We start from the raw sequence: 23,486 nt of genomic DNA on the forward strand, positions 1-23,486 counted from the left end.
CAAGAAAGAAGATTCCACCTAAACATTAGGAAGAACTTCCTGACAGCAAGAGCTGTTTGACAGTGGAATTTGCTGCCAAGGAGTGTGGTGGAGTCTCCTTCTTTGGAGGTCTTTAAGCAGAGACTTGACAGCCATATGTCAGGAGTGCTCTGATGGTGTTTCCTGCTTGGCAGGGGGTTGGACTCGATGGGCCTTGTGGTCTCTTCCAACTCTATGATTCTATGATTCTATCCCAGCACAGCCATCAAAATCCACTGCAGGAGCATCACTGATTTTTCTTTTGAGTTGATGAGGCTCATTTGGCAACACTAACCTTTCATTTATTTGGCCCAGTCTTGTAGAATGCTCTTCCAGTTAAGTGATACAGCAGGCACCTTCCATATTCACCTTTAAATGTTTGCTGAAAACTTTTCCATACCATCATGCAGACAATAAAAATATTTTCTGTAATAGTCAGCTGATGATCCGTAATTTCAAATCCTTATATGGTTTTTATTATGTATATGCAATTAGACACCAGATCAATAATGAAGTCGACATTCCTGACACAAGAGTCCCAAAATAAAGACACAAGCTTTGGATAAGATTCTTCCTCATAAATTTATTGAAAATGTACCTATCACAACATTTTTGTGCTTCTTCCTTTCCGTCAGGCAATGTAAACATGATACAGGAACTCAAGCCTCTTATGCTTTGCAACAAAGCTCAGCAAAATCTTTAACAAGTTCTGAGTACTTGTCCGTAACCATCAAGTACCCTCCAGCATTTCTTGCTGTGGAATATGCCCCAAAGAAGATCAAACCCAGAAGGAGAATATCTCAAAAGCGAAGTGCTGGTGGCAGCTGGAAGGTGATTTCAGGATTTTTAGGTTAGTAAATCAGGAAACAAGTGAAATCTCCAAAGAGAGTGGACATGGCAAATTTAGGTGCGTAATGAAAATCTGAGATGAATGAACATTGTAGGGAACTTACTAATAGGTCTTCTGTTTCTGCAGTGAAGTAGCAGATGTTATTAGAAATTGCTTTCATCTCTTGAGTGGCTTGGTACAAAGGCGACAAAGTTAATTAACTAATGATTAACAGTCTGCTACTTAATTGAAAGTCTGGCTGTCACATCAAAAATGTTTTCTTAAGGAATGGAGAGCCAGAAGCCCAATAGTTACATGCAGTAGATGCAGTCAGGAGTCTACAACTTTGGATTGCAGGTGGGGGATCACATGACCGAGTGCTCCTCTATACAAAATAAAAAATTACTCTGAATGTAGAAATCTAGATGCTAGGTCCTAGTTCTAGCTTTCTCCCCGATATCTAGTTTTCTATATATAGGGTTTTTTTAAAAAAACAAATAAATGCATGAACATTAAAGCATGTAGTCTAGATAGAGATTCATCATCAAATCTGCTGCGTTTTCAGAATTAGGCTAGAGGCTTCTGGGAACTTCACTGGGAATGGAGATGTCACTAATGATAATAAAGCAGGCAGAAAAAGTGATGCTACCATGGAAGAAAGCACAAAACCATTATTTGCATAGACAAACAAGCAAGGACTGTATTGCAGAGTGAGGTCAGAAAAGTTGTTGCAACCCAATCCTATATATGATTAAAGGTAAAGGTAAAGGTACCCCTGACCGTTAGGTTCAGTCGCGGACGACTCTGGGGTTGCGTGCTCATCTCGCTCTATAGGTCGAGGGAGCCGGTGTTCGTCCAAGGACAGCTTCCGGGTCATGTGGCCACCATGACTAAGCTGCTTCTGGCGAACCAGAGCAGCGCACGGAAACACCGTTTACCTTACCCTCCAAGTTCAGTGGGGTTTACTTCCAAGAAAGCCCACATAAGATCATTTTTGGTTGCTTCAAAACTTTTGTCTGAAATAGCCATCCCTTCTTCACTTACTTTTTCATGGGGAGCTCACTGTATTTACTGTTATATATAATATTATATATATATATTACTAATAAAATAAAACCCTGTCCAAGTGTGCACAAGCAATGCATTTTAAGGACAAATGTGCATTTAACTGCAAGTTGTGCAGGCTCTGCCTGTTTTATTACATCCTGTTCAGCACAGCTGGTGGATTAGTAATGAACTGTACCCCAATTGCTCCTCATTTAGCCAGGTGTGTTCTGTGGAGGGTGGCAGTGGTAGCTAACATAGCAAAGTGATCTCATTGATGTTAAAGTGCTATTATGCTATAAAATCACACACACACAAAATAGGAGAAAACCAGAGAAGCTAATTAAAGGGGAAATTCATTACTAATTCCTGTTCACTGAACATGAAGCAGTAAGATGGCTAAACCTGTGAGGAGCTTTTAATTAACACTACAGAAGGCCTTTTGCTGAAAAGGGACTCACTGGCTCTTGACTATGGAGAAGGAAATTGCTATACAATAATAGTGCTTATTGCTATACTGGATCTCCTTTTAATTTCACTTCCTGCTAATTGCAGAAAAGCAATTGCTCTGAAAGAGCTCTAATGAGGAAGCCATGTCCGTACACTTTCATTTCCATCAGGATATGCAAAAATAGCACCTTATTTGTTACCTTTGCATTCATTTACACCAGGAGTGGGGAATCTTGGGGCTAGGGGCCAAATGTGACCATCTGGATTGCTTTGCCTGGTCCTCCGAATTCTCCCCATGCTGTGTCTCCCCCCCCCCCCAGGATACACCCACCTCATGTTCTTCTCCACATCATTTAGTGCTTTTGCCTTGTTAGAATGTGTCCTTCAACTGTGATAATATGTGCCTTGCTTGCCTGGATGGAGAAATACGTTGGGGTGTGTGTGTATGTATGTAGCTGGATTTTGTGTGGCTGAAATGTAGTCTCCTGTACAACAGGTAAGTGCCACACCTGTTGCTACTCCCACTTTCACCTCTGGCTCTGCCCAGCACGGCAGACACCCAAAGGCTGCCCATGAGGAAATGGAAGCTGTCGGTCTAAAAAGGTTTCCTGTTGTGTATTGAGTCAAAGGATTTTATATCTGTATTATTATTGTCTGTATTTGCATTAGGGTAAAGTAACTGCCTTTTGGTTCCAGAGGGTACAGCTACTATTGGTTCATTTAAGCTGCTGTATTTGGATCCTCTGTCTTATTGGTTTAATCCAAAAGGCAGGACTGTGATTGCCTGATATTGTTCCCTCCAAAATGTATCCTTTCTAGCTAGTTCCCTGTCCCTATAAATGTAGCTCTCCCCTCCTCAGTTCTCAGTCTTGTTTGCTGTAATAAAGAAGCGTTACTACAGAACTGTCTCCAGCATATTATGTCAAGAGAGCTGAAATCACAAACCCCACGTCACAACAGACTGTTCCTCACGGACCTCTTGAATATTTAAATTGGCTCCTAAACCACAGAACAGGATGAGATTGGAGAGAATCACTTCTCAGGGTTTTTCTTTTCAAAGAATTTTAAAAGCTTGAGCAGGGGGGAAAACAAAATCAGCAGACTGCAGGAAATTGGGAAAGGTTTGCTCCCTGTGGCAACCGAACAAGGAGTCTACCACCATCCTGGCTCCATGATTAATAGGCAACAGTGGTTGTACGATGAAGAAAGTATCACCCTTGGATGTATTCCTAATTTACAGCTTCTTCCAAGTTCAAAAGAAGGAGGTTCCAGACTGCCTTCCTGCCCATCACCATAGAGTCAAGAACTGTGGGGATAGAAGGGCCACATTCCCCAGTTCCTCACATCTATTATGTCCTAGACTGGAAGACCAAATCTTGAACCAATAACAAGCATGCATTTCTAACAAAAGAGGCCCAAATGCAAAAATATCTGCATTTCCTAATAGAGGGAGGCAGAGATAGAAGAGGGAAGTAAAACATGAAGCAACTTTCTATTGTGCCTACCATAAAAGTGGATGTCTGCTTTATTTCTTCCAAATGAAGAGACAGGTTGGACCATTTTTACAAAATTATCAACAGCAACTGATATTGCATCTCTGAATGTCAGTAACAGTACATTTCACCACTCCTGCTTTGTATTTCTGTTCCAACAGAGTTAGAAAAATCGTCATATGAAAAACACAATTATCAGTTAACACCACATAAAAAAACCTTTTTTTAAATTTCCTCCCACCCTCCGTGCACCTTGCACTAAAGAAGTCTTTTAAAAAAGCATCTATACTGATATGCGCGCACACACATGCACATGCACACACACGGAAACAGCCTTTGTTCAAGTTTCATTCCTCCATCATGGCCCAGGCCTCTTCTGCTTTCTGGTAGTACTGGTTGGCCAATCTCCCCTTCATGGCTTGCATAGCAGCTTCCGCAGCTTCAGTAAACAGCTCACCTAAGAAAAATGGATGAAGAATCACATGAAGGATGTCTCCGGTTAAGAGATGGCTGGATCTGTCAATTTAAGTCATCAATAATGTGTTTCCTGGAAGGAGCCTAGGGGGAGATCCCACTCTTATGGAGAAGCCATCATTTGTTAACTATGCAAAACTGGTATGATAGGCTTTGGAAGGTTGCACTTGTAGGCAAACTAACACAATATTGCTGAGTAGTCAGAGACAACTGTAGCAGAGATAAATTTTAAGATGAGTAGCTTCCATTTCTTTCATTAATTCCTCACCAGAAGAACCTCCTATTCACTTTTCTTTTTGGAGAGGTATGTTATCTCAATACTCTAGATTTTCTTTATTTAGATATCACGTCCCAGAATTTCTCCAAGGTTTAAAGAAGGTTGTTGTTAACTTCACTGTTGCAATTGATGCTACACATTTGGCATTTATAAATGTATACTTTTCAAAGTGTGTAATGAGGATGTGTGGTTCACCTGTGTATTCCTTTTCTCAATGTGATCTTTGGAATGTTTTGTGTGTTTATATCAGTTTGTTTGTTTTAATGTTCCTTCTGTACTATTATAAAATTATTATTTTTAAAGAAAACAGGACGAAGGATCACATGAAAGGCAGTTCCAAATAGGAATGCATGGAGCTGTCAGTTGCGGGTTGTCTCTGTTTTTCATTTTTTTCAATCCTAAGTTTACTTCTCCCCGTTTCCACATCAGTTCATGATTTTAACAAAAATCCTCTTGAAATTTGAATGAATGCAAATTAATGCAAGTTTCTGCTAACGTTCACATGCATGCAATTTTGCCTAACACATACAAAACAAATACGAAAGCATTTTTGTATATTATTTTCACTGAGATGTGCATTTCTATGCAAACGCTCCCCCGGTATATGCATTTTTGTACACATTCCCTCACTGGAGAACAGCACTGCAGAATGCAGAGAAGTGTAAGTCTCGAACAATTGGATTCAAGGCATCTTATAAAGATTAAGACACGCACAGATGAAACACAGAAAGTTAAAAAAAGGAAAAGGAAAAAAAAAAAGCCAGAACTGTACCTGATTTCTGTGGGTCCTTGTCTAGATGAAACCCTCCAGTCATCAACATCTCGGCTTCCCTTGCCAGGAGTAGATACCGGGGCTCATCCTGGGTCCCATCGTATTCCCCTCCTTCGTCATAATCTGTCATGTTCAATGCCGAATTGTACCAATGTATGGCTTCCTTCCAGTCCCGGCATCTGAGTAATTAAACAACAAATCAATCATGGAAAACTCCAAGGATAATTAGGGAGGGGATATACATTTGGAGCTGCTTAAAGATTTGATCTTGCATCCTGCTGAGTCTTGTTATTTGATCTGCCAAACTCTGCAACAGGGGTGGGCAAACTGTCCTCGGAAAAGTGCCCTAATTTCATGCAGGCTTCGGCCTATTTCATGCGGCTTAAAATGGAGATGGCACAGAGAGAAAGGGAGGAAGGTGGCAATAAGAGAGAGGGAAAAGAAGTGGTGGCCAAAAGGAGAAAAACGTGGCAGAATGAGAGAGTGAGAAAAGAAATGGCAGTATACATTTAAAGCACTATGGTACCACTTTAAACTGTCATGGCTTCCCGCAAAGAATGATGGGAGCTATAGTTTGTTAAGGGTGCTGAGTTGTTAGGAGACCACTATTCCCCTTATAAATCTACAATTCCTAAAGTGATTTAAGAATCAACACACACACACACACACCTTCCACTTGTCAGAGGCCCTTAACAAAATAGTACCTGTCAGGAGGAAGGTTCATGCCTGTATCAAATGCTCTAGCAACAAGAATCATGGAAGGACGGTCTCCTGCTTCTGATGCTCTGCATAAATAATCAAACCCTTTGCTTCTATTTTCCTTGATGTCCTGTAAAAGCAAAAAGAGGATAACCATCAATTATCATAGTTGCCATATCTGCTTGTAGAAAAAGCTGAACTATTGTCAAGAGATTTTTGTATGGGATCTTAATCTACTGGAACATTGTGTAAGGTAAAGGTAAAGGGACGCCTGACCATTAGGTCAAGTCGTGGCCGACTCTGAGGTTGCGGCGCTCATCTCGCTTTACTGGCCGAGGGAGCCGGCATACAGCTTCCGGGTCACGTGGCCAGCATGACTAAGCTGCTTCTGGCGAACCAGAGCAGTGCACAGAAATGCAGTTTACCTTCCCGCCGGAGCGGTACCTATTTATCTACCTGCACGTTGACGTGATTTTGAACTGCTAGGTTGGCAGGAGCAGGGACCGAGGAATAGGAGCTCACCCCGTCGTGGGGATTCGAACAGCTGACCTTTTGATCGGCAAGTCCTAGGCTCTGTGGTTTAACCCAAAGTGCCACCCGCATTCCTTGGAACATTGTGTATTATCATCTTAAATAAAGATATGGAACGGATGGGTGGTGGAGGGACAGAGTGAGCAACTGCAGGACCTGTAAGGTCAGGAGTCCATAAAGTTTTCCCCACCCTGGAGTGGTAGGAACGTGCAGAAGGCTCAGGGAAAAGCTCAACCAGTTTCTTACTCCTAGCTCCTCCCCACAAGCCGTCTTCCCAGCTCAACCCCCACCCCACCTCACCAAATGTCCTCTGTGTGTGCCACAGATAAATAAGAGATTTGGGGAGGGGGGTCTGTCTTACTGTACTGCAGCTGGCTATCAGGTTGCCAGGAAGAGACGCTGCATTTGTGGAATGCTGAATGTGACAGCTAACGTGAGGAAAGATGTTGGCATCGTTCCCTTTCAAGGGGACAGGGAGCCTTCCACACACAATGCAGAGCAAACTGCCTCCCGGGCAGCAAATCAGGGCTCAGCAACAGTATTTGTAAGATACATGGGCAGCAGCAATGCCAAGGTCAGGCTCTGGAACAACATCCAGAGCCCAGCTCAACTGAACGAGCAAAAGGGTCCCCTCAACAATATTTTGAAATAAATGCAGTACGATACGTTAGCATCTAAAGAGCCCCTCCCCTCTTTAGATCCTCTAAAATTACCCAAATGTACCACAGACAGTCATTTACCCTCACTAGCTTCAACATGCTGCCATCTGCCTTATTACAGGGCAGATTCGAGGGTAAACCATACGTGGACTGAGTCTGCCCCTGTGGCTTGATGGAGGTAGAAACTGTCTCTCATGTCTTTTTACGCTGCCGTTTCTACGGGGATATATGCTCAGTATTTATCACTCCTGTCATACAAAAATCTCTAAATGGGTCCGAACTTCAATGTCTAAAACTCCTGGTAGAGGACAATGATCTAGAGATCACGCTAAGGGTGGCCAAAATATGTGCAACTGCCATAAAACTTAGGGAACAAGCTGTGCTATCATCATGATTAAGGTTTTAAATGATAATTTTAGGTTATATTTTAGTGATCAAGATTTAATATATATTTTTAACTGTCACTAGATCTGAATTGTCTCTGTTATACCCAGTTGCAATTCAATGTATTCCTGTTGCGTTTTATGATTTTCCTGATACTGTAAGTGAGCCGAAACTGGTCTGTGACCGTAATAATAAAATTCATTCATTCACTCAAATGTACCACAGTACGTGTGTTGGTACACTTCACATTTTAAAGTGTACAGACAAATGTGATTCACAAGAGTCGGAAGCGTCCCCAAAGGTGATCTGGTTCAATCCCCTGCTACAAAAATCCGCTGCTACAATAGTCAACATCCCTGACTTGTTTCTGTGTTCAAACACGAATCCAGAGGTGCGAGAATGGTCATGCAGGAGCCCCGTTTCCTCTCCAGGTTTTGGCAACTTTAAGCACTGCCTCGCTTACCTCTAGTGTGACCTCAGAGAGAATGTGATGGGGCAGCTGGGAGTACATGAGCCCTAAGCCAACAATGGCTTCCAGCTCTCCACAGTCAGCTGCATGCTCCAGGTGAAAAATAGCCGAATCCTCATCCCACTCCTGGTCTTTCTCACAGAAACGGCCCGCTTCGTGATAACGAACCATGGCCAAGTGCACCTGTGAGACAGAGAGACATCAAGAGAACGGAAGAAATCAGAAAGGAAGATGACCCAGTGAAGAATAACCCGATGGCCTGCTCAGTTCCGCAAAACGTTTTCAAGGAATCGTTTTATGATTATGTATGTTATGTCTGCTCTTACATGGAACTGATAGTGGTCTCCCATCTAGGGGGCTGAGCACATCCACACCGTGTTTAGTCTTAGCAATGCCGCCACACCAGAAGCACCTAGAACACTGGGCATTGTTCCGTGAAACCCTGAAGCAATTTCTTAACCTTAAAAGCCAGCAAGGTAAATTCCTGGAAGTGGATTCACAGGACTATCTTAGTACTGCCTGGGATAATATTTCCCCCCTCCCTCCTATTCAAGCTGGAGAAAAGAATGATGTGTGGAGCGGGCTCCAAATGCATGCTCTATCTCACCTAACGCTACCATGTATTTAGCTTGTCTCAGAGGAACACCCATGCTAACCAGAGGAAGGAACAGCACATTTTGAATGCTTTCAAAGTCACTTCTGCACTGCAACTGAGGCTGTACGGACAGACACAGCTTCATTGTTGGTGCCCTGCACAGATCCTCTTGCTCCCCCTGGATGCAGTCCTCAAAAGGCTGTAATATGGATGAACAGCTGCCCATGGGTGCCGGGTGCCAATACTAAGCCTCCTCAAAAATACCGTATTTTTCGCTCTATAAGACGCACCAGACCACAAGACACACCTAGTTTTTGGAGGAGGAAAACAAGAAAAAATATTCTGAATCTCAGAAGCCAGAACAGCAAGAGGGATCACTGCACAGTGAAAGCAGCAATCCCTCTTGCTGTTCTGGCTTCTGGGATAGCTGCGCAGCCTGCATTCGCTCCATAAGACGCGCACACATTTCCCCTTACTTTTTAGGAGGGAAAAAGTGAGTCTTATAGAGCAAAAAATACGGTACTATGAAGCACTCCCCAGGGGAAAAAAAATCTCCTAGCCATTTGCTGCCCCTGAGGAAATATCAGCAGCTCATCCCTGAGTATTAAGGCCAAAATAAACTTTTTTTTGTTTTGCTTTACTAATCTTTAGTCTCACTGAGCAGTTTGGAAGACTGCGGCTCTAAGAGGGAGGTGTTTAACTCCCTTCTCTGATGCCCTTTCTCTAATCTAAATTGTCCTATCCCTGGCAACGCTGACAACTCCATAGTCACCCAGTAAGTTTAAATGCATTGTCAATGGAAAATTAAGTATTAGTTGATGCACAGATTACAAGTTTATTCCTTTTTCTGGCCCTAGAACCAGGCTGGTCCTCTTTACTTAAGGAGACAAGCAATTTATGTGAAAACCCTCGTTCTTTCTGCAGAGTGAGCCATCGGGCTCAGGTGATACTTGGTGCCTGCCGGATGCAAGAGACTGTGTGGTGATCAAACCTTCCCAAGGATGGACTTCCCAATTTTCTTCTCAAGCTCCAAGGCATTGAGTCTCTGCACTTCCACCGCCACACAGGAGGGTCTGTGAATGTGAACTCTGGAAGCGTTGTAGAGATTCCATTTCTCCACACTGACCTAAAACAGGGCGAATGCATCGTGACTTGAGTTTGAAACGTAAAAAGAAAAAGAAGGAAGAAAAAGAAAAGGAAAAAGAGAAAGCGCGTGCTGCCCTATCTAAACAAACAGCGCCAACCGATAGATCCCTCTTGTGCCATGAGTTTTGATCAGCAAACCTTTATAGTTGGGCTTTTCAAAACAGAAATGTGCACAGAAGCAAAGGGGTGAAAACAACATCAACACCTAACTCTCTGCCCGCAACCAGAATTTCTAGCAACTTTGGAGAACAGGCAGGTCACACCCACAAACTCCTGGTTTAACGCTGCACTACACAACCAGAGGCCTGGAAAATGTCCTTAGAAGCTTTTGCCACCGGTACCCCAGATATCTTTGTGGTCTTTCTTTCTTCTTTCTGAATTCATAATCCACATTTGCATAAAAGCACTGCAAGGTTATGTACAAGGATAGTATCAACAAAAGAGCCATAAAGAACCACTAATAAAAAATATCAATAAATAATCATCTCTATTCTTATTGTTGTTGTTTAGATTTGTCTACTGCCCTTCATCCACAGATCTCAGGGCAGTTCACAGCATTAAAAATATGCTGATTGGTTAAAAGAAAAAAATGTTGTAAATGCCTGTCTGCACACAAAAAAGTTTTCAAAAGACGTCTAAAGGATGGGAGGGATGGTTTCTGCCAAACTTCACTGGCAGGGAGTTCTAGAATGCAGGGTTTGCCTCATTAAAGGCTCAGTCCCTAGTGAAAACCAACTAAAACACAGGTGGATCAGGAATAAAAAAGGTAAAGGGGCCTCTGACCATTAGGTCCAGTCGTGGCCGACTCTGGGGTTGCGGCACTCATCTCGCTTTATTGGCTGAGGGATCCGGTGTACAGCTTCCGGGTCATGTGGCCAGCATGACTAAGCCACTTCTGGCGAACCAGAGCAGCACACGGAAATGCCGTTTACCTTCCCGCTGGAGCAGTACCTATTTATCTACTTGTACTCTGACGTGCTTTCGAACTGCTAGGTGGGCAGGAGCAGGGACTGAGCAACGGGAGCTCACCCCGTCGCGGGGATTCAAACCGCCGACCTTCTGATCGGCAAGTCCTAGGCTCTGTGGTTTAACCCACAGCGGCACCCACGTCCTGGGTCAGGAATAGTGAGAAATAAATAATAATAATTGGAATAAATAATAGCCTTAAAACCACAGCAGCCTGAAAGGCAAGGAACCATTTCCAGGAAGAGATCCCAAGCGTTATCTAGACTAATATCCTGCAATGCAGGAAATGCATTATGTAGAAATTTGAGAGGACACACCAAGGCACATGCTTAAGCCCTCAGATCAGCCTTCCCCAAACGTTCCCACCCTCTGGATGTTTTGGAACACAACCGCCACCATCGAAGGCCATGCTGCCTAGGGCTGGTGGAAATTGCAGTCAAAAGCACCTGAAGGGAACCAGGTTGAGGAAAGCAGGAACAGGAGAGTAACAATTGAAACAATCTCTCTTGAAATGCTGCAGATAAGCAGGCACAGGCAGGCTAGATAACAGCATGCTGTTCTCTTTAAGTCTCAGACTGCGGCTTGGCAATAACGTGGTAATTTCAATGTGTCCATCTGTCCCCATCAGTACAGATGCCTGGAAACTTCCGCCAGTGAATTGCAAATGCCTATTTTCAGGCATTTTAAGTTGTTCACAATTCTTCTGGCAGTTAAAAACAAATGAATCTGTATTTTAATTAAGACTTTTCTTTTGCTAGCATCCTCTAGCTGCTTCTTACAGCTAGAAACAATACCTTTGTTTCAGAGAGATTTGCAGCTAACGAGAACTCTTCAGCTAGGCTTGCCATACGTCAGGAAAATTCCTGACACATCCTTGTTAGGGGGTGTATAAATGATGTCATGGGAGAATTTCGCCAAATCAGCAAAATGTCAGGGAAAACCCAGAAGTATGGCAACGTGATGGAAAAAAGCAGCAGAAACAGTTCCAGAAGCTTAAAATCACTATTTTGGGGGGAGGTTTCCCCCCAAAAGCTAAACAAATTTGCGGGTGTCAGGAAATGTGCTTTTTGAAATATGGCAACCCTAGGCTTCAGCTAGCTTATCTTTCTTCTAGTTTAGAATGAGTTGGTAGGTTGTTTTAAAAATTGCTGTTGAAAATCATGAGTAAGGATAAATGAATGAATGAACGAACGCATCAAAAGAAGTTTCATTTGAATTAACAATAATAATAGAAGGAAATATGGAATAAAAAGAGCAGCAGTAACGAGAGATTTTTGAGTACTCCAAGATCTGGAGCCTTTTGTAGAGAAACATTCAAACAGTGTGGACAGAGCAGCAACAGCAGAACAGAATGAAAACAAAACCAAACAGCAGGGAAAAAGTTAAAACAAATAACAGCATGTAACTGAAATATTCATGCAGAATCACCAGTTTGCTCTGAAGACTGGTTTTAGTGGTCACAGAGGATTTATTTACAACAGCATTTATCTAATTAGGGAGGAAAAAGAATTAAAAAGTCAGGGTGAAATATTACTCTGAGAAAAGCTAAGTGCATTAATATGCATATGATATTTAAGGACCAAACCACAGCAATCAGCTATTACCTGAAGACATTTTATGTTTACTTACCCGTGCAGAGCTGCCCAAACTGTCTTCGTCAGATTCGTTTCTCCGGTTGCAATTGGAATGCCCCTACATTAATGTTAAAAGAAAAGAAAGGTGCAGAATATGACTCACATTTTGCTAGGAACCTTTGCAGCATTAGGAAACAATTCCCTTTCCCAAGATTTTGGAGTGATGCATTCATTTCAATATGAGTAAAGTTAAATATTTCAAATATGGAAGCAGAAAATTAGTAAAAATGATGTTAAGTTCTTATCAGTGCTTTTTTTCAGGGGTTACTCAAGGGTATGAAGTACTGGCACCTCTTTTATGTTGTTAAAAAGTGGGGCACTTACTGTAACAACATCATGGTACTGACCTATTTTTCTAGGGGGGAAAGCACTGGTTCTTATAACGATAGCTGGAAGAGACATGAAGTGTGTCCCTTCCTACCTCACCTGGGGTGACTAGCAGTTGCCTATAGGTGAGCAGAGAAGTGCAGGTGAATCTGCCCCCTTTTTGCTACACTCCTCCTGTCCTCTTTCCTCTGATGTTAAGGTCAGGAAAAAGAGAGGTGGATAGAGGAGACAGGCACCTGTCACAACATGGCGTTTCTTTCATGTAGGCTGCAATCACACTATGCATTTAAACACACTTGACTTCCCACAAAGAATCCTGGGAACTTCAGTTTATCTTTTCCAGACCTACAAGTCACAGTGCCCTTAAACTACAGCTTGATACCCTCCCAGTTGCCTGCTGTGAGCTTCTGCTCACAATTCAAATTCATAGAATGAAAAACAAGCAGCAAATTATATATGGGTTATATAATACAGTGGTGCCCCGCAAGACGAATGCCTCGCTAAACGAAAAACCCGCAAGACGAAAGGGTTTTCCGATTTTTAGCGGCTTCGCAAGACGAATTTCCCTATGGGCTTGCTTCGCAAGACGAAAGCCCATAGGGAAATCTCCGGGGACAGCGGGGAAGCGCAGCGCGCCTTCTCCTCTGTTCCCGGACCTGTCCTGAAGGCTTGCGGTGGGAGGTCCGGGAACAGAGGAGAAGGCGCGCAGCGCTTCTCCTCTGTTCCCGGGGCTTGCGGTGGGAGGAGGGTTTTTCCTCCCCACCGCCAACATTCAGAACAGCATTCTGAATGTTGGCGGTGGGGAGGAAAGCCCTCCTCCCACCGCAAGCCTTCAGGACAGGTCCGGGAACAGAGGAGAAGGCGCGCTGCGCTTCCCCGCTGTCCCCGGAGATTCAGAAGGCTGTTCTGAAGGCTGGCGGTGGGGAGAAAAGTCCTTCTCCCCCCGCCAGCCTTCAGAAGAGGTCCGGGGACAGGCTGTCCCCGGACCTGGTCTGAAGGCGGTCTCCATAGGAACGCATTAATTGATTTTCAATGCATTCCTATGGGAAACCGTGCTTCGCAAGACGAAAAACTCGCAAGAAGAAAAGACTTGCGGAACGAATTAATTTCGTCTTGCGAGGCACCACTGTACAAAAATGAGGGGGCAAGGGGAAGGCTTATTCACTCTGGAGGGAAAAGGCGTTACTTTTTCTCGGTGATCCATGTCTTCTTGTTCACTCCTCTTTTCGCTGGGGTATCCACTGTCACCTCCATTTTCAGAGTCCTATGGAGAAAAAACAGGATACAATGCCAGTACTTTCTCTGAACTCTCAATGTGCAAAGGCAGTACAAATACCCCTGCTTTATAAATTCAGCTACAATGGTACCTCGGGTTACATACGCTTCAGGTTACATACACTTCAGGTTACAGACTCCGCTAACCCAGAAATAGTGCTTCAGGTTAAGAACTTTGCTTCAGGATGAGAACAGAAATCGTCCTCCGGCGGCGCGGCAGCAGCAGGAGGCCCCATTAGCTAAAGTGGTGCTTCAGGTTAAGAACAGTTTCAGGTTAAGTACGGACCTCCGGAACGAATTAAGTACTTAACCCAAGGTACCACTGTATTTCCTTCCAGGACAGTCACATAGCAGCTTTGTACCTTGCTTTCTCAGCACAACAAACTAGACATGAAAAGATTATTCCTAACTAGCTCACGGAACTAGTGGCACAATGATGGAAAATCAAGATGACTGGGAAAGTGTGTGTTTGTGTGTTTGTGTAGAAGCAGCAGCAGGTAATAAAGATCCCTGCTTGTCTATACTATAGATTGCTAAGTCTATACTGAAATGAATGCCCACCAGAGATACGTTTGCTCTAGAGCAGGGACGCAAGATGGCATTATTTTCCATTCCACACTGTATTCATTTCATGCAACACTTTCCGTTCCACCACAGGTCAGCCTCACTGTTTGTTGTGGCAAAATAACTTTCATAATTTATGTAATTATGTTATACCACCCCGCTCATTTCAGTGCAAAGGAAACCCAATGCAAGGGAGGCATAATCAATTAATATCATTTGCTGACTGAAAACAACGGCGGCAGCGAATACCGATCATATTCACCGTATTGATTTCCATTCTGGACACGAGCTAAATATGCGAACATTAGCAATTTCCGCTTTTTTTTCTACTTTTTCTGAAATTCTTCAACATCCTTCTCCTTTCTGACTAGGAGAGTTTTGTGGCATTTTACAACTGCATGGAACAAGAGTGACGGTCTTACATTATATTTTGTTTTTTGTTTTTATTATGTTTTGAAACTGAAATCAGCCACAGAAAACTAAAATATATAAATAAACACTTTTAAAAGCCTAAACACTGTATGGAGTTCAATGTCTTCGCGCTCATATTTAAATTGAAACAGATAAAGCTCATACAGTCCCTCTACATGGAATGTTGGGCTCAAACTGGACATGGCAAACCAACACCCATGTTTAAATACACGAGAACTGATGAAATCACATTGAAAAGGGGTCACCACTGTGGGGCTTGTGAGTTCACATGTGTTCTCCAAGGTTGTCCCTAGGGCATGCAGGAACCTACCTTGCTGAATTCAGGATTATAAAGATTATACAGTGGTACCTCAGGATGCGAACAGGATCCGTTCTGGAGCCCCGTTCGCACCCCGAATGGAACGCAAGACGCGACAGCGCATGCACAGGTCACGTTTCACCGCTACCGCACATGACGTCATTTTGAGTGTCTGTGCATGCGGCGAAACCTGGAAGTAACGCGCTCCGTTACTTCCAGGTTGCCGCGGAGCACAACTCGAATGCACTCAACCCGAAGCACATTCAACTCGAGGTATGACTGTATCTTGCCTCACCAGCTGCATTCTTCAGGAAGATATTTCTACCCACCCTCCACCCTCCGGCAGTAAATTAGGATTGGGGGGAGAGTAGCAAAAACACTTTTTCCAAGCATAAATGGTGGTGGGAGATGAGTCTGCATGTGTGTGTATGGTTGCAGGGCATGAGTGCGTGTTGGAAGCATGCAAACGATGCACACAACAGTTTATCCAGTTTGCATGTGTGGCCACGGGCCCAAAAAAGGATAGCAATCCCTGCCACAGAAAGAGTAGCTCTGGTTGGAAGAAAAGCACTTGGGGAAGAGGGGCTGGGGGGACAAAATGAAAGGTGAGATGACGATACTGCACTCCTCAGGTGCACGCCTCTTTGCTTTTAAAATCAGATTCCTATCTCACTCTTTCTGTGTGGCTGGGGCAGCTCTTAAGAACATCAGAGCAGCCCGGCTAGATCAGGTCAAAAGCCTATCTAGACCAGCATCCTGGTCTCATAAAGGCCCACAAGGTGTCTATGTGACGTTACACACACACACACACACACACACACACACAACTGCCACAATCACATCTACTTTGGCACTTACCCGCTGATTGTCAAGGCCATCATGAACCAAGTTATCCACTTCATTGAATACCGGCCAGTCTGGGGGGCAAAATGTTACGCATTAATTCAATGGCAATAGTCTTGATTCACAAAACGCCTCAGGGCCAGAAAAACTAGACCTAAAACAGGACCAAGGTACAACCGATTGGCAACCTGCACTGTGGATCACCGATAGAAAAGGGGATATGCCCAAAGCCTGTTTAGGCTCAAATTAAACTCCCTGCCAAAAGGAGCAGTCATTGGTGGTGGTGTTTTTTCATTCAGTGTTCCAATAAGGCCACCAGGGATCTGGTACGGGGAGGGGGGGGGAGATGTCATCCCCCAAAGGCACACAGAGGGCAGCCATCTTTTTCTCCATACACTTCCCCTGCACTTTAGAAATAAATTAAAAAAAATTATATACTGCCATTTGTCAAAAGACCACACTCCTCCTTGTCCCATGCCTAGAAAGCACAGAGCTGGGCGGTTCTGCCTTTGCCCTGCTGCTCACCCTCAGAAAACCAACTATTTTCTGTGGAAAACCTGCTTGCCGTTTATTCCTATTCAGCACTAAATTGTGGGTTTTCTCAGGGAAAAGCAGAAGGGCAAACTGAAGTTTACAACACAAATGTCAATGCTACCTGCACAAGGTAGAAACAAAAAAGTTACATAGATACAATTAGAACAGTTGGAAATACATAATAAAATACAAATTAAAAAGTAAAGGGAGAGAAAACCAGCAGTGGGGTGTCTAAATAAAAGAGAGATTCCTGCATTGCAGGTTTGGATTAGACGGCCCTTGTGGTCCCTTTGAACTCTACAGTTCTATGATTCTATGAAATAGCTTGTAAGTATATCAGTTGTGTTTTTGCAACGCATGCATGTATCGGTTCGTAGAATATAGGAGGGAAATCCACATGCATTTGTTCCGATCCGTGCATGGTCTGGGGGTGGCCAAAATGGGTAGGCCCATCCCTAAATGCCGAGTGAGCCAGAATCGTCCGACAACCCTATACGCCACTTACGCAGATGTTCAGTTTTGTGGCTGTGGGGTGTCGCTGAAGAAGGTGAAGAGGGCAACGAGTCGAAGGCCACATCGCTCATGCTCTCATCTCCAGAGTTTTCGGACAAACGGAAAAGCAGAGGAGGCCTGCTGCCAGAGACGGTTCTGACACGGCTGCTGCCACATTTTTCTTCTGTTCCTCGCAGAACGGTCTGAGCGTTTTCCTTGGCAAAACAAAACAAAACTCCACATGAAGTGCCTCAGATATCAGGTTCCTGTTTTCTCTTCACAACATCTGAAGAGATAAGCCACGATCCAGTGACACGTTCTAGGCATGGCGGGCCCGACGCAGCCTTTTCCAACTTGGTGCCCTCTGAGTATTGTGGACTACAACTCCCATCAGCCCCAGTCAGAATGGGAAATGCTGCTGTTATGCAGTCATAAAGAGCTGCCCTGTCCTCACCAGCCATTTCAAGGGAAGATGTAGACTGGGGACAATGAAGGAAAACATCTGAAACAGACCCAGGGCCCAAACTATAGACTCGATGCATCACATCCACACAATATACTTAAAACACATGGCTTCCCCCACCCCCAAAGAATCGTGGGAAATGTAGTTCCTTCCCCATGGAGCTAGGATTCCCAGCACCTTTAACAAGCCACAGTGTTTGGGGATTATTTTGGGAAAGCCACGTACGATGTGGATGTGTCCTGATTTATGCAATTAGAAATTGTGAGAATGGGTTAAAAAAATAGAAAATAGCAAGTTCTGTGCCTGGAGTAAGAGGAATTTTACCCCTTAAGGACAAAGGGGTAGAAATGTCCCAATCTCAGTTGGATGCTATATGCTTTGGGAAGAAAGACCCCACTTGTAGAAATGAAAGCTTTCCTTCCAATGTGAACAGCAGAGCCAGGACCATGGCAGGGGGGCGGGGGGGCAACAAAACTGCTTCTTGAATAACCAGAGGCATCATTTTAATTTATATGCTCCATTTCCAGCTCAAATGGAACAGCAGTGATTAGATGCTGCTTAGCTGTCTAGATGTAGAAGCAGACCTGGATATGATAGCAAAAATGGGTCACAGTTTAGTGATACAAGAGGGAGCACTTACAAGCAATTTATTACTTCGAAATAAGGCATCTTTCTCTTTGGTGGAGAGGTCAAAAGGTGTCAGTCCCATGCTTTTGCAAATCTTGTTGCAGGAATGAGAATGAAAGAACAAGGCCATCCCTCGCACACCTGAGGATATCCAAAGAAGAATTTCAGCATGCAAAGCTCTAAATCTCCCCCTGAAATTGTGCAGAAACAGGCATCTCTCACTGTTGTCAAAACACCTTGGGACTTCAAAATGTTGCACATGAATAATGGCATGTTTAAACAGGGTTTCAAGGGAAATAAGCCACAAGGAGCCACATTATTAGGGCTCCTTGACCAACGGCTGCAACGTAAGGGGCAGTTTGCCTCAGCATTGGGCCCAAAGCCCATCAGCACTTCGGGGTTGGACTAGATGACCCTCAGGGTCCCTTCCAAATCTACAATTCCATGATTCTATGAGTTGCTTCACTAACGAACTACCAAGGCTACAAAAACGACAGGCCAGGTTTTACCTAGGTTGCCATCGCCAAAGTCTGTGCCACTCTCTGTGTGGATCTGAGGGTCTGTGTAAAGATCTCCGACTCCTTGGATGTCAACGACAATCAGCTGGTGTCCCGAGCGTTCAAACGTGAAATGGCTAAAAGCCTGCAGGAAATTGTAAGCTTAGCAACATAGGAAGCTGCCTTATATCTAGTCAGACCAACTGGTCCATTTAGTTCAGCACTGTCTACCCCAGCCGTTCTCAAAGTTCTCACTTCCACACACGCACCCCCCAACCACTTGAGAATTGCGGAGGTTCTTGACGGACCACTTACTGATTTTCTGCCTGCCTGCAGCAATTGCAATGCTCTGTGCTAGATGCCATGTGATTTGTAATTGCATTTTCATTGCTTCGTTTATTTCTCATGCATTGCATTTTACTGTGTTTCAATTTGGATTCTGCAGAACGCAAATTGAAATACAGTAAGATACAATACAGGAAATAGAAGAAGCAATAAAAATGCAATTGGAAGCCAATAGGAATATTTCAAGGGATGGATGCGCTGTCTCCCATCTTCAGCCACAAATTCACGGACCCGCCGTGAACCACCTGAATGAAGCTTGTCTGTGGACCTCAGTTTGGGAACACCTAATCTATGCTGAATAGAGTGGCCCTGCAGGAATTCAGATAAGCATCTCTCCCAGTGGTATCAAGAGATGCTGGGGACTGAACTATGCAGAGCAGGTGCTCCACCACTGAGCTACAGCTCTTGATCCACATAAATATGGAACTTCCACCCGGGAAGCTGTACACACAAGCCAGCAACCTACAGAGGCTCAACCACCCAAAAATTAGAGGCCACAGCACAATGGAAAAACAGGCTCATCTCTTGGATTAGGAACTTCTGCACACTAATTACTTCCCACACAAAGGCTTGGCCACACAGTTCCCAACTTTTCAGAAGCTACCAAGGTACGAGTATAACATCTGGACCAGCTCCAAGACAACTTAAGGCAGAAGGCAGACTTGGAGCTCCTGCCTTCATTAAGCAGATATCAAGGTATTCCCATTTTCCTAACTAAAAAGTAACGGAACCTTGAAAGCTCGAGCCATAAAAGCTTAAGGGGCATTAGATTGGCAAGCTAGAATAACTCAGCAAAAAAGCATTACAAGGGCAGCAATGTCACAGAGCCCCATGTAACAGGTATATCAAGCATCAGGGAGTGTTCAGATAGTCTCCAGTTCAGAGACAGGAAGTCAAAGCAGGGATAGCCATAAAAGTGTGAGCGCCATCTACACTGCAGGAACAGCTTGCCGGGTCACTCAGTGAGGTGACCTCAGTGGGGCCAATCCCTGTCCTTTGGTGCCTGTAAAGCCCCTATCTCAGAGTGACATTGGTCTTCTTTTTTGAGGACAGAGCATAAGCTGCTGCTCGACTTTTCCAATCACTGCCTCGAATCTTGACCCCCTGCCTGGACACTTGGGGCCGGGCGTCTGCTTCTGGACTGCCTCTGATGACAGCCAGCTCAGGCTGAAAAGGCCCACAGCTAGCCCACTAAAACTAATCCAGTTACCAAGAAAGTCTCACCTGCGGGGTGAGGCGGATGTTGTCGTCTCGCACAAATCCTGAGTTTGAGTTGTACTTGATGTATTTGCCCTCTATGTAATGTTCCAGGTGGAACAGAGGCTTGCCAGGTCTGTTCTTCATTTCAATGATACAGGTCTGGACTATGTCCACCTGAGGAAGGAAGCAAGGAAGTTTTGAAGAAACAGTTCACGTCAAATGGTAAACTCTGGCCAAAAAAGGAGGCTATGAAGGAACACGGGCTGCAGCATAAACACCATATTTCCAAAGTATATTCAAAGCACACTCCCCCCAAAGAATTGTAGGAACTGAAGTTTGTTGTGGGTGTTGGGAACTGTAGTTCTGTGAGGGGCAAATTTGCTGTTATTATTGTAATATACCGGTATTTATTTATACCCTGCCTTTTCCCCTGACGGGACTTATAGTTCCCAGGATAAACGTATGCAGGTAAATGCTGAGGATCCGTTTCCTGAAATCAGAGTATAATTTCTGGCGCTCTTTATGGCATTTGGGCAGAAGGGTGTGACAAACAGCTAAATGCCTTCACTTGAAAACAATTCAAGTTTCTATTTAAAGAACAAGAGCAAATTTCAGCCAGTTATAAATTACTCCTTGTGCCCAGTCCATCAGGAACGTTGCCCGTGTTACACACTCCATTGTGGAAGACAAATCACAGCAAGTTCCACTGGATGCTTTTTTGGGAATTTGTGGTGTTTGCCTCCTCGGATGGGTCATAAGGAAAGGGTTAAAATAGGTGTGATGTGATTGGCCAGTGAGAATGCAAGGGGGGAATAAAAGTTAGAGTGGGAGGTTTTGAAAGTCAGTTGAGTCAGTTGGGTTATTTGAGTTGAGAGTTGAGGTTTGGGTGTTGAAGAAGGAAGAGGGAGGAATAGGAAATGGGTTGGTAGAGTTGTATTGTGAGAGAGTGAGAGGAATTGTTAGGTGGAGTCAGATAGATAGATGGAATAATCAGTTTGGAGTCGTTAGGAACTAAGATGAAGAAACTGTCAAGAAAAACAAACTGAAACCATAAGCTTGTTCCTGCATCTAAAAATAAACTTGATTATTTGTTTATGTTAACAACTGACTGGACTCCGTGTGTCCCCATGAGATACAGGGTGGTGGCAGCGGAAAAAGCAATCGCAGTGGCGGCACAGGGTCAATAGACCGTCAAACGTCTAGGGGCCCTGTGTGTGATCGCCACAGAATTCAAACTTACATTAAGCTGCCAGTGAAATGGTCATGGATTTATTCGTCGTAATTAACCGGCATTAATTCAGAAACTCAATGAACTGTTTGCCTCCCCTGCGTGGTGGGGGTGGTGTTTTGCTCACTGTCTTAGAACAAGGTACCTGCTTAGGGGGCTTGTGACGGTTATACTCTTCTCCCCACAGCTTGGCCTCCATTTGGAGTCGCACGTCCTCAAAGTAGACATCCCTGTTCACGGTTTCTATGTATCTCTTGGCAACATAGTTGAAGGCACCTTTCCAGTTATGAGTGTGTAAAAAATTAGATAACTTTTTCCTGCAAGACCAAAGACCAAGAGAGAACAAGGAATAGGGGGAAAAATTGAACTTAATGCTCTTTAAAAACATGATAGCATGGGAGCCAGGATAATTTCTGCAATAAGGTGACATTCTTATATTTGTTGGGTTCTTACCCCATAGCCTGTAGGGCAAGAATGCGAAATCTCAGATCTAGGGCCAGATGTGGCCCCACATCTCTCTCTCTGGCCCTGATTGTTTTATTTTCATGGCTTTTAGGCTCAATCTCCCATCCTACAAAATACAGCCCAAGAATATTTATAGGCAGAGATACACTTACGTTCTGAAGCATTCCCGCATTGCTCCACGGCCAAAAGGCTGAAAATCAGTATAAATATGATCAATCGTTACTCATCCAAAGGTTATTTGTATTTGAAAAATTCTGCCTGTACTCCCAGTAACTGAAAGAAAATCCTATGAGCTGCAGGCATCCTTTTGAGAATGCAGAGAACTGTCACAACAGCTAAAGCATCTGTACTGGAAATACACTCTCCCAGTCAATGTTTTCCTTACATGTGTATTCAAATATTTATATCCTGATTCCTGCCCTTCTAATGCACTCATATTACTCAGAGCAGCCATTTGCAACAGTAAAGAACAGCCCAACCCATAATGAAAGAGCAATATAAAAATCAAATGATGTGAAAACAGGCTCATCAAGCAAAAAAAAACCAAACAAACCCTGAAATAGGTTACTTTACTGTATTTTAAATTTACTGGGAGGGCAAGAAAAAGCTAAAGTGGGAGTTAATGGTCTCTTTTCATAGCATTCTGTAATATGTAGACAGCGCCTTTTATCTTAAGTGTGAGTTAAGCCCTAGAAGGGGTACACTTATTTTTTATCGTAGCTCACAAGCAGAAGCTTTGTAATTGCTTTGGAGGTTGAGCTGCAGGCTAGAATTGGTGGGAAGGAAGCAGTGAGTGTCCCCCCATCCAATTCTTCCCAGCAAGTATCCCCTTCAAGATGCTATTAATTCCCAGATGTTATTAATTCACTTTCACCCTTAAATGGGCTCTGAGATGGGAAGGTGATCTGAGAGGAAAAATCATGGGTAGGCATTTATTTGCTTGAGAAAATTAGCCGGTGTGGGAAGGGTTAAGCATCCCAGTCAAAACAGGTAATGTGAAGATTCACTCCAAGCAATAAAGGTCCAGAGGGAATTTGCAGGCCAAGTACTGAGACTTGGAAATAGACTCAGCAGGTGAGAGACAGGAGACTACTGCCCTCCCCGGCCAAAAAGGGGCAAACTCCCTGTTGAATATAAATGTTTTCTGTGGAAAAGTATTTTCAGAATGGAGCAGTCTGAAGCAACAACAGGCTCAGTACAAACTCCCATTTATTTATTTATTGGATTTATTCCACACTTTTCCTCCAAGGAGCTCACAGCGGTATACACATTTCTCTTCCTTCCCATGTTATCCTCACAACCCTGTGAGGTAGGTTAGGCTAAGAGATGGTGACTGGCCCAAGCTCCATATGGCCAAGAGGGAATTCGAACCTGGGTCTCCCTGATCCTAGTCCAACACTCTAACCATTACACAACACTGTGGAGGTTAAATGACTAGAAAAGGAGTAGGGGAGAC

General features: G+C 43.9%; 1 protein-coding gene and 1 long non-coding RNA gene across 10 annotated transcripts in view; one reads left to right on the forward strand and one right to left on the reverse strand.

Annotated features, from left to right (window-relative positions):
• Positions 1-3,830: 3,830 nt before the first annotated feature.
• The window catches only part of EEF2K (eukaryotic elongation factor 2 kinase), a 43,267-nt gene continuing 23,611 nt past the window's right edge, over positions 3,831-23,486 (reverse strand). For 7 of the 9 annotated variants that reach the window (XM_083585678.1, XM_083585677.1, XM_083585675.1 and 4 more), the window contains 14 exons: positions 22,183-22,220; positions 21,711-21,882; positions 20,362-20,511; positions 18,805-18,937; positions 18,309-18,436; positions 17,219-17,420; positions 16,195-16,253; positions 13,954-14,031; positions 12,436-12,498; positions 9,686-9,820; positions 8,094-8,282; positions 6,062-6,186; positions 5,358-5,536; positions 3,831-4,291 (listed from right to left, as the gene is read on the reverse strand). In XM_083585678.1, coding sequence (XP_083441804.1) covers positions 4,182-4,291; positions 5,358-5,536; positions 6,062-6,186; positions 8,094-8,282; positions 9,686-9,820; positions 12,436-12,498; positions 13,954-14,031; positions 16,195-16,253; positions 17,219-17,420; positions 18,309-18,436; positions 18,805-18,937; positions 20,362-20,511; positions 21,711-21,882; positions 22,183-22,220 — 1,761 coding nt within the window. In that variant the 3' untranslated portion in view covers positions 3,831-4,181. The remainder of the gene's footprint in view (positions 4,292-5,357; positions 5,537-6,061; positions 6,187-8,093; positions 8,283-9,685; positions 9,821-12,435; positions 12,499-13,953; positions 14,032-16,194; positions 16,254-17,218; positions 17,421-18,308; positions 18,437-18,804; positions 18,938-20,361; positions 20,512-21,710; positions 21,883-22,182; positions 22,221-23,486) is intronic. The other 2 variants (XM_083585683.1, XM_083585682.1) reach the window with 1 other exon arrangement.
• Positions 20,749-21,441, forward strand: LOC310749325. Its single transcript, XR_014541571.1, has 2 exons — positions 20,749-21,195; positions 21,233-21,441. It is a non-coding gene; the product is annotated as an uncharacterized lncRNA (long non-coding RNA).

This window comes from Podarcis filfolensis, assembly GCF_964270895.1.
Source record: "Podarcis filfolensis genome assembly, chromosome: 14".
NCBI classification, from domain to species: domain Eukaryota; kingdom Metazoa; phylum Chordata; class Lepidosauria; order Squamata; family Lacertidae; genus Podarcis; species Podarcis filfolensis.